Source organism: Oncorhynchus clarkii, chromosome 29, assembly GCF_045791955.1.
Source record: "Oncorhynchus clarkii lewisi isolate Uvic-CL-2024 chromosome 29, UVic_Ocla_1.0, whole genome shotgun sequence".
Classification (NCBI taxonomy): Eukaryota; Metazoa; Chordata; class Actinopteri; order Salmoniformes; family Salmonidae; genus Oncorhynchus; species Oncorhynchus clarkii.
The window spans coordinates 35,605,739-35,616,768 of NC_092175.1; the positions used below are offsets into that span (position 1 = coordinate 35,605,739).

The window sequence follows — 11,030 nt, forward strand, 5'->3', positions numbered from 1 at the left end:
TACTTCATGCCAGGGACCAAATGATTATCATGTTCTGATACCATTACATCAACCAACATTAGCACCATTATTATGACGATGCCCCTAATGGTGCTGACCAGTGTTTCTGTGGCAACCCCAGCCTCTCAGCAACATACTCATCATCTAGTCCTTTCTTCTTGTCTTTTGTGTTTAGATGGAAGGCAGATACATCTCAGATACTTTCTCCTGGAGAGCAAAAAACAACCCCACCTACAAATAACTGTCAGTACAACCCTTGTGCGGGCTGGCAGTAGGTTCAGGCTCAAGTTCAAGATTACTCTTTTTGGAGGTACTTCCTGGTGTTCAGGAGGGCACTGATATCAAAGACAGTACAAAACCATGTAAGCACATACTATCTCACTGATACCACCCGTGGTGTTTGAAACGAAATGTAGCTGAGGGACAAAGGTCACAACCATTGTCATTTACAATGTCCATGCATCCAAACAAGACCTGACTCACAACAGGAAATGCTTTGTCCTAACCAAGTGTCACTCCACATTGGGTTGTCAAGTCTGGGTACAGAGACAAATAACAAATGATTGATATTTAAATGTATTTAATGTAATTCCTTGCCTCAGTGAGAGGAGGTAGCTGACTCAGGTTCTTGATACATTTTTATGGGTGTAAAAATATGTATAAGTTCGATTTATCTCATAGAGTGTTTTAGATATTCTACATTAAAACAGCGAATACCGCCTCTGTCAGACATACAAACTACACTCTGTATTGACTCTACCTGTACAGTTTATAATCACACCCCCCGCCATGCTCCTCCCTGGGGTCAGAATCACCCCCCCAAGCTCCTTCCTGGGGTCAGAATCACACCCCCCACTGTGCTCCTCCCTGGGGTCAGACTCACACCCCCCACCATGCTCCTCCCTGGGGTCAGAATCACACCCCCCACCATGCTCCTCCCTGGGGTCAGAATCACACCCCCCCACCATATGCTCTTCCCTGGGGTCAGAATCACCCCCCCCATGCTCCTTCCTGGGGTCAGAATAACACCACCCACCGTGCTCCTCCCTGGGGTCAGAATCACACCCCCCACCGTGCTCCTCCCTGGGGTCAGAATCACACCCCCCACCATGCTCCTCCCTGGGGTCAGAATCACCCCCCCCCCCCACTGTGCTCCTCCCTGGGGTCAGAATCACACCACCCACCATGCTCCTCCCTGGGGTCAGAATCACACCACCCACCATGCTCCTCCCTAGGGTCAGAGTCTCATCCCAGAGCTGTGCTCCTCCCTGGGGTCAGAATCACACCACCCACCATGCTCCTCCCTAGGGTCAGAATCACACCACCCAAAATGCTCCTCCCTGGGGTCAGAATCACACCACCCACCAATCTCCTCCCTAGGGTCAGAGTCTCATCCCATGGCTGTGCTCCTCCCTGGCCTGGGGTCGGGAGATGTTCCCCAGTAGATGTATCCTCCTACTCTGTTTACTCACCGCCTCTCTCACCTTGCACTTTGGACGCCGCGCCCTGTCTTTGGTTACGAGATTAGCAAATAGCTAAGTGCTGTGTGTGATGCAGCAGGGTAGATGCCACAGACATCCTCAGTGTGCCTTTGCTCCGCGGGCCATTGTAACAGGTAGTGGGGTGGGTATGATGTCACAGGGCTGTTATAACAGGTAGAAAGGTGGACATGATGTCACAGGGCTGTTATAACAAGTAGAGAGGTAGACATGATGAGGTAGAGAGGTAGACATGATGTCACAGGACAGTAGAGAGGTAGACTTGATGTCATAGGGCTGTTAAAACAGGTAGAAGGGTGGGTATGATGTCACAGGGCTGTTAGAACAGGTAGATAGGTAGACATGATGTCACGAGGCTGTTATAACAGGTAGAGAGTTGAACATTCTGTTATAACAGCTAGAGAGGTAGACATGATGTCACGGGGCTGTTATAACAGGTAAAGAGGTGAACATTCTGTCACAGGGCTGTTATAACAGGTAGAGAGGAAGACATAATGTAACGGGGCTGTTATAAGAGCTAGATGGGTAGACATGATGTCACGGGGTTGTTATAACAGCTAGAGAGGTAGACATGATGTCACTGGGCTGTTATAACTGTTAGAGAGGTGAACATTCTGTCACAGGGCTGTTATAACAAGTAGAGAGGTAGACATCATGTCACAGGGCAGTAGAGAGGTAGACATGATGAGGTAGAGAGGTAGACATCATGTCACAGGGCAGTAGAGAGGTAGACTTGATGTCATAGGGCTGTTATAACAGGTAGAAGGGTGGACATGATGTCACGGGCTGTTATAACAGGTAGAAGGGTGGGTATGATGTCACAGGGCTGTTATAACAGGTAGATAGGTAGACATGATGTCACAGTGGTCGTTATAACAGCTAGAGAGGTAGACATGATGTCACGGGGCTGTTATAACTGGTAGAGAGGTGAACATTCTGTCACAGGGCTGTTATAACAGGTAGAAGGATAGACATGATATTAAAACTGCTCAATTCTCCTGAAGCCACTCCTTATCGCTCCTTATCCCGCCACTCACTTTTACTGTGCAAACAGTCATGGCTTCTAGGTGAGGTGTCTCTGGCCCTGTCTGTCTCATTGTCTCTGGTCCTGTCTGTCTCATTGTCTCTGGCCCTGTCTGTCTCATTGTCTCTGGCCCTGTCTGTCCCATTGTCTCTGGCCCTGTCTGTCTCATTGTCTCTGGCCCTGTCTGTCTCATTGTCTCTGGCCCTGTCTGTCTCATTGTCTCTGGCCCTGTCTGTCCCATTGTCTCTGGCCCTGTCTGTCTCATTGTCTCTGGCCCTGTCTGTCTCATTGTCTCTGGCCCTGTCTGTCCCATTGTCTCTGGCCCTGACTGTCTCATTGTCTCTGGCCCTGTCTGTCTCATTGTCTCTGGCCCTGTCTGTCTCATTGTCTCTGGCCCTGACTGTCTCATTGTCACGTTCATTCACTGCACCACTTTTTAATGTCTCCTCTAACCTGATGATTTTCAAAGCCCCACACCACGATGATACAAAATAATACATACAAGACCAAACACAATGATTACGTACATACTTTTCTTTAACGTTCTCAAATTATATTGATTCCGAGATGAAATCATATTTCTTCAACGATGTTAATCCCAGCAATTCCTGTATGTTCACAGTTGTCACTTTAGTGCCTCTAAAAAGCATATGTAGTGAGCAGTTAGCTTATGGTCAAACTGACTTAGCCTTGTAAAACATGAAAGTATAATTTCACGTTGTAGATGATTTTAAATGATGTCATCCTAAATGTGTGACAGATGGTCACGTTGTAGATGATTTTAAATGATGTCATCCTAAATGTGTGACAGATGGTCACGTTGTAGATGATTTTAAATGATGTCATCCTAAATGTGTGACAGATGGTCACGTTGTAGATGATTTTAAATGATGTCATCCTAAATGTGTGACAGATGGTCACGTTGTAGATGATTTTAAATGATGTCATCCTAAATGTGTGACAGATGGTCACGTTGTAGATGATTTTAAATGATGTAATCCTAAATGTGTGACAGATGGTCACGTTGTAGATGATTTTAAAATGATGTCATCCTAAATGTGTGACAGATGGTCACGTTGTAGATGATTTTAAAATGATGTCATCCTAAATGTGTGACAGATGGTCACGTTGTAGATGATTTTAAATGATGTCATCCTAAATGTGTGACAGATGGTCACGTTGTAGATGATTTTAAATGATGTCATCCTAAATGTGTGACAGATGGTCACGTTGTAGATGATTTTAAATGATGTCATCCTAAATGTGTGACAGATGGTCACGTTGTAAAACGTTTTAGGAAAATATATTTAGATTGAAGATGCGCTCCAACAATCTTCCAATTCCCTACTATAAAGAATGAGCTCAAGATGTTACAATAAAGCTTTTAATACAAATTACTTTGAAAATATACACGTATTATTATTATTATTGCGTGGGATCAGAACCATTTCCAGGTATTTCCAGTATCAGCAGAAGAAACAATAGAAGCCATGATAACAGTAAAAGACAACAGTTTAATATTTATATATATTTATAGCTTTTCTCTTTCTCAGTTCTTTGTCTCTCTTTCACAAGACGGACCAACATGAACATGTGCACAGCGGGTGGCTGTCCTACCGCCTCTGACCACAGAACATGGGCCTTCATTTTCTATCCATTTCCCGATGATTCCACGTGGAATCACCACCGTTCGTCGAAACCCCCAGCACGTCATCTATTGCACACAGCCAACGTCCGTGTTGGTCTGTCTTGTCCTTTTCCAAAAACAAAAGCGCAGGAAACAGCAGCCAGTCTTTTACATATATTTTTTTCTCTGTAGGTGTTGACCCCTGCATGTGCCTTATCCCCATGTTACTCAAGCTGTTGACTGGGGTCTCTATTGCAGGTTAGATAGGGCCCAAAATCTTCTTATTTTCTTCACGTCAGACCTTCGTCCTCAGTATTCTTCTTTGATAGTCATTTGTAGGGATGACGACACTAGGCCGCCACTGCTGCTGGTCACCATGGCAACATTGCTGGGTGGAGTAGGTGTTGTTGTGGACGCTGCCTGAGGCTGTTGCATCTTCTTCTTGTTCACTTTCCTCTCTTTGGCACGCCGATTCTGAAACCAGATTTTCACCTGTGGAATAAACAAAAGATTGGAGATAAGTGCTCTGTGGATAGTCTACTAAAAGGGAGGGAGAGAGAGAGAGAGAGAGAGAGAGAGAGGGAGAGAAGAGGGAGAGAGAGAGAGAGAGAGAGAGAGAGAGAGAGAGAGAGGGAGAGAGACTGCCTGCTGTGGTGTTGTCTGACCTGTCGTTCTGAGAGGCAGAGAGAGGTGGCCAACTCTGCTTTCCTCCTGATGGTAATGTAGCGGCTATAGTGAAACTCCTTCTCCAGCTCCAAGCGCTGGTGATCTGTGTACACCACCCGGTACTTGTCTTTCGTTCGTGTCTTACCACCTGCAACAGAGTTATAGTATGGTCATCATTCAACCTTCATATTGTGTGTGTAACGTAGAGATTATTTTAAAAAACGACTTCTATGTTTATTTGAACTTTAACAGACGTTATGTTAATAGAATGTCTACCCTGTCCATATTGTTTGCCATTCAAATCTGTAGCAAAAACTAACTGAACAGACATTTGCATAAGATTGAGATGTGATTCTCAGTAGGGCTTCACCTGCATTGGTCATAATGGGAGGACGACTGGGTTAATGCTACAATCAGATTTCACATTAACTTACATGCCGTAAATAACCGATATTAGATGAGTAAATAAAGAGGAGACAGACATCTGTGAAAATGTGGTTTCTGCTTCATTTCATACATGAAACCTCTCACTAAAACACACACAGATGAACTAGCAAAGCTCTGAGATCAGCTTGTCTTTTTAATTAGGTACCGTAAATCAAAAGTCACTTCATTCTGTCCATAGTGAACGAGGGACCTAAGTGCAGCAGCAGCAACCAAGTTAAAGATTAAAATGTGTGAGCTGAGAGGGGGAGGGGCCTGCCTGTAAAGGCGCCAGGCCCGGCCTGATGACCAGAGAGTTATCCAGACCATTAGGCTGTTGAAACACAGAACACACCCTCATGCTCCCATCGACCCCTAATTGATTCTCTTCACCTCCTGATTCATAATAGCTACCTCTTCTCTGATGACCGTTGTTTTCTAATTACCATGTTGACACAGACGGACCACTCCCAAGCGGACGGCGTCTGAGGTGCATGGTGCATGTCTACGGGGGTATTGACCCATACAATCTCCATACTGCGTTAATGAAACACTGTACTGATTGGAGTGGCTCCCATCACTAGCGACAACAGGGTTTGCGTCACGAGGCTTCCAAGGGGCAAACTGAGACTGCACATAAGCATTTAATCTGAATGGCAGGTGTCAAAGCATCCAAAAAATATATGTAATAATTCATGTAGAGGACCCGGAAATATTCAACAATAGTCTCCCTTGCTGGAACCATCAACAAAAATATCAGAGCATTCAAGAACCCATGACGTGAATCCAAACGTGAAAAGTTTTAAGAAGTGTGAATGTTTACTTTGTATAAGTAGAGAATGCGGTTGACACACAATCTGCAGCACTGCACTTGTGTACCGATGTCACTGATGGCTGCTAAGATTAAATGGTTTAGCGGTGGAGGTTAATGAGACGTTCATGAGAATGAATGGTCAGCTGGCTGATATGATAAAATGGTTTAGCGGTGGAGGTTAATGAGACGTTCATGAGAATGAATGGTCAGCTGGCTGATATGATAAAATGGTTTAGTGGTGGAGGTTAATGAGACGTTCATGAGAATGAATGGTCAGCTGGCTGATATGATAAAATGGTTTAGTGGTGGAGGTTAATGAGACGTTCATGAGAATGAATGGTCAGCTGGCTGATATGATAAAGTGGCATGGCTCTTGTCTAGAGTTAATCGCTAACATGGACCATAAAACTCCTCGTCTGGGACAACCTGATAACCGCATGAACTGGAACGATACATGTGGGTTAAACATGTATTTTTGAACCGGCCCGGGCCCATTAGGTGCAGTGAAATGGACATTTATGGCAGCCGCAAGTCTGTGCTCCTGCTGCCTCTGTTAATCATAAGTGGTCCCAGGCACTGACAACAACTTGATTTCTGGTAGGTTTTCTATACAAAGAGAAAAGCTTTTTACAGTGCATTCGGAAAGTATTAAGACCCCTTGACTTTTTTCACATTTTGTTACGTTATAGCCTTATTCAAAAAATATATTCACTATTTGTTTTCCTTGTCAATCTAACACAATATCACATGATGACAAAACAAAAAACATTTTTGAATTTTCAATAAATGTATAAAAAATGTAAAAAGATACCTTATTCAGACCCTTTGCTATGAGACCCTTTGCTCAGGTGCATCCTGTTTCCATTAATCATCCTTGAGATGTTTCTACAATTTGATTGGTAACTTCAATTGATTGGACACGATTTGGAAACACACCTGTCTATATAAGGTCCAACAGTTGACAGTGCGTGTCAGAGCAAAAACCAAGCCATGAGGTCAAAGGGATTGTCCGTAGGCACAGATCTGGGGAAGGGTACCATAACATTTCTGCAGCATTGAAGGTCCCCAAGAACACAGTGGCCTCCATAATTATTAAATGGAAGAAGTTTGGAACCACCAAGACTCTTCCCAGAGCTGGCCGCCCGGCCAAACTGAGCAATCAGGGGAGAAGGGCCTTGGTCAGGGAGGTGACCAAGAACCCGATGGTCACTCTGACAGAGCTCCAGAGTTCCTTTGTGTATATGGGAAAACCTTGCAGAAGGACAGCCATCTCTGCAGCACTCCACCAATCAGGCCTTTACGGTAGAGTGGCCAGACGGAAGCTACACATCAGTAAAAGGCACATGACAGCCCGCTTGGAGTTTGCCAAAAGGCACCTAAAGGACTCTCAGACCATGAGAAACAAGATTCTCTGGTCGGATGAAACCAAGATTGAACTCTATGGCCTGAATGCCAAGTGTCACATCTGGAGGAAACCTGGCACCATCCCTACGGTGAAGCACGGTGGTGGCAGCATCATGCTGTGGGAATGTTTTTCAGCGGCAGGGACTGGGAGACAAGTCAGGATCGAGAAAAAGATGAACGGAGCAAAGTACAGAGAGATCCTTGATGAAAACCTACTCCAAAGCTCTCAAGCCCTAAGATTGGGGTAGATGTTTACCTTCCAACAGGACAATTTTTAAAATGTATTTTTTAACCTTTATTTAACTAGGCAAGTCAGTTAAGAACAACTTCTTATTTTCAATGACGGCCTAGTGGGTTAACTGCCTGTTCAGGGGCGGAATGACAGATTTGTACCTTGTCGGTGGGGGGATTTGAACTTGCAACCTTCCGGTTACTAGTCCAATACTCTAACCACTAGGCTACCCTGCCACCCCTGACCCTCATCACACAGTCAAGACACTGCAGGAGTGGCTTCCGGACAAGTCTCTGAATGTCCTTGAGTGGCCCAGCCAGACCAGAAAATAGCTGTGCAGTGACGCTCCCCATCCAACCTGACAGAGCTTGAGAGGATCTTCAGAGAAGAACGGGAGAAACTCCCCAAATACAGGTGTGCCAAGCTTGTAGCATCATACCCAATAATATTAAAGGCTGTAATCGCTGCCAACGGTGCTTCAACAATGTACCGAGTAAAGGGTCTGAATACTTATGTAAATGTGATACTTCAACAACAACAAAATGTATACATTTGCAAACATTTCTAAAAACCAGTTTTTGCTTTAACATTATGGGGTATTAGATTGATGAGGAAAAAATATTTAATCTATTTTAGAATAAGGCTGTAATGTAACAAAATGTGGAAAAAGTCAAGGGGTCTGAATACTTTTCGATTGCACCGTATAGCCATCTCACTCTTTGGCACTAGGGTGGCCAGTTTGGTCTAGGATTCACATGCCTTCAAACTGCATGCCTGCAAATTCAGTACCAGTTATTTAGAGATCATCGGTGAGACCTGGAGGAGCTGGTGTGTAGGCTCCTGTGATATAGGCCTGCTTGCTTGAACTGATGACATACTTATGTCCAAAATGTCAATAAAACCAAGATGTTGGGACATGTGTAGGCCTTTTGAGGATCTCAGATAGAGGCCTTAGAGCAGGTGTCAAACTCATTCCACGGAGGGCCAAGTGTCTGCAGGTTTTCGCTCCTCCCTTGTACTTGATTGATGAAATAAGGTCACTGATTAGTAAGGAACTCCCCTCACCTGGTTGTCTAGGTCTTGATTGAAAGGGAGAGAAAAAAAAACAGCTGACACTAGGCCCTCAGTGGAATGAGTTTGACATCCCTGCCTTAGAGCAGTGGAACTGAGTTGAAGACCCCAGAGTTGAGTATGAGGGCGTAGAGGATCAAACTTAAATACAGGCATATACAGCAAGTGAGTTAATAAATCTGTAGGAACAGTACACCAATGTGCTTCCATGCCCATTCAATTGAATTCAGTAAAATATGTATTTTCATAAATGTCATGTCATATGATGTCAACGTATTATATCAGCAGGCCATTATGACGCATAAGGAAGGTCTAGTGTAGGACAAGCGTGAACAAAGCGAGCGACATCAAAGTAAATCGACAACAAGAACTCCTGCCAAGAGACATAATGGCTAACAAAGAATTACAACATAGCGAACCATTCTAGAGCCCTACGACATACAAGACGACAACCAACGGCCTAATTTGCATAACAAGATCTTCAAAACCCCAGACGGTTTCTTTCATCTGATCACTTCCAGGTTAAGCCGTCTCAACTGACTAGAGAATTCTTATTGATATTATGAAACAATCCTGTAACATGTATCGGGGGACGAGGGATTGCTCACATAATAGGAGGAACATAATAACAGAATTGTGAAGTCTATAAGCTACACCAGACAAAATCAAAGATGAATTCGAAGATGATCATAAATATGGTAATAAATTCATATATATAGCCTAGACTATATTATGACTGTTATAAGCTATACTAGCCAATTACTTTTTACTGCACGATGATAGGCAATTATAATCATAAGCATAATCATTGAACACTTAATGTAATGCAATTAAATTGCATACCCTGGTTTACCCTCAACTTGTAAATACATTACATATGCCATATTATAACCATAAAACTCACGAGATAATACCACTAATTTATGACGGCATGTGAGGTGTGATTCATGAGTTCACAAAATAATAGTGAGCATGAGAGGACCAACTAGGCTGATGGCCGCGCAAGATAACGTTTATGTCAGTAAACAATATGCAATGTCAAATACCTTGATGGGATTGAACAAATACTAACGAATGAATCAGCTATGAACAACCAAGCGACAGCCAGGTAACCTGGTATTCCTTCTTTCTGAGTTGAATCATGAATTCGTCTCTGAATTCAGTGAACAGGTGCACGCATTTGGAAGCGCAGTTGTTCTGGTTGAGCTTTTTCCTCTCAAGACTGCGTATAGCCTACAATATTTCAGTATCTGTGGTTTCAGAAAAAATGGACCAAAGACACTGAATTTGACACATTATTTCATATAAGTGTGTGCTTTGCTACAGGTACGTTTAATTTAATACATATTTTATCATTTACGCTTTATTTTCTATGGTCTTATGGACAACAACATTATACACTCCTTGATTACAAAGATGTATGAAATAACCTACCTAAATTTGCCGGTGGCGCGCTCCGCCTCATCCAATCATAAGGGTTTCTGCGCTGAGAAATGGGAGAGAGCTGACCTACAGATGAGTTGATAGACGACGGGAGAAGCCCGGGTTGTGGGACTGGAGAGAACTCTGGGGGGCTATAGCCAATTGCTCCCGGATTCGATGTGGACGGTCCTGTACCTGGCCCATAGGGCGACCAGTCTTCCCGGGTCGGCGGTGCGTAAACGGGGTTCCAGGCCCCAGTCTGGCTGTGGTGGGGGTCATTGTTAATCCCAGGAACTTGATGGTATCCGCTGAAATCCGAATACTGCGGAGGTGCGGGAACAAAGTTCTGATGGTTCAAGTTTAGGCTGGGATGTCGCACTGAATTTGGGTACATGCTGGTGTCCTTCTCCAAAAGATAACTCACATACATATTTCCGAATGGTAACTCCTGCGCATAGTGTGCGTCCAGTGCGTTACTCTTGCCTCCTCTTCCCCGGGTTTCTGTTTAACCAAAGGCCTCCTCCACCTGGCTGTTCCACCTATACTCTTTAACTTATTGTTTGCTAGACACGCTGCCGGTTAGGAGTTGTCGCGCTGACGTCAACATTTTATAGCCCTCATCTCCCTCCCTCGCCTTATCCCATCAGGGTGGATTTGCATTAGAGAAGGCCCTGCATTTCAAAGGGAGCCGAGCACCAGCATCAAAGCCGTCCTGGGCGTCTAGAAGAATGCTACAAATCGCACAGGAGAAACTAACATGAGTTCATGTTGATTTTCTCAACGGGAGAACCTGCTACTGCGGTGTCCGCATAACTTGTTGAATAAAATGGGGAAGGGTCGAGGAACGT

General features: G+C 44.2%; 1 protein-coding gene across 1 annotated transcript; it reads right to left on the reverse strand.

Moving 5' to 3' along the window:
* Window positions 1–4,459: 4,459 nt before the first annotated feature.
* On the reverse strand, window positions 4,460–10,612 carry LOC139388690 (caudal type homeobox 1 b). Its single transcript, XM_071135519.1, has 3 exons — window positions 10,195–10,612; window positions 4,816–4,964; window positions 4,460–4,642 (listed from the first exon to the last, which is right to left on the reverse strand). Exons 1-3 carry the CDS (start codon window positions 10,610–10,612, stop codon window positions 4,460–4,462), a joined length of 750 nt encoding a protein of 249 aa, XP_070991620.1.
* Between the last annotated feature and the right edge of the window lie 418 nt (window positions 10,613–11,030).

Excerpts from the sequence above, each read along its gene's own strand:
- LOC139388690 (XM_071135519.1), bottom strand. The coding sequence starts at position 10,612 with ATGTATGTGAGTTATCTTTTGGAGAAGGACACCAGCATGTACCCAAAT. Across the intron at positions 4,965-10,194 it reads CGCGCCACCGGCAAATTTAG|GTGGTAAGACACGAACGAAA; the intron begins GTAGGTTATTTC and ends ACTCTGTTGCAG. Across the intron at positions 4,643-4,815 it reads TCTGCCTCTCAGAACGACAG|GTGAAAATCTGGTTTCAGAA; the intron begins GTCAGACAACAC and ends TTTATTCCACAG.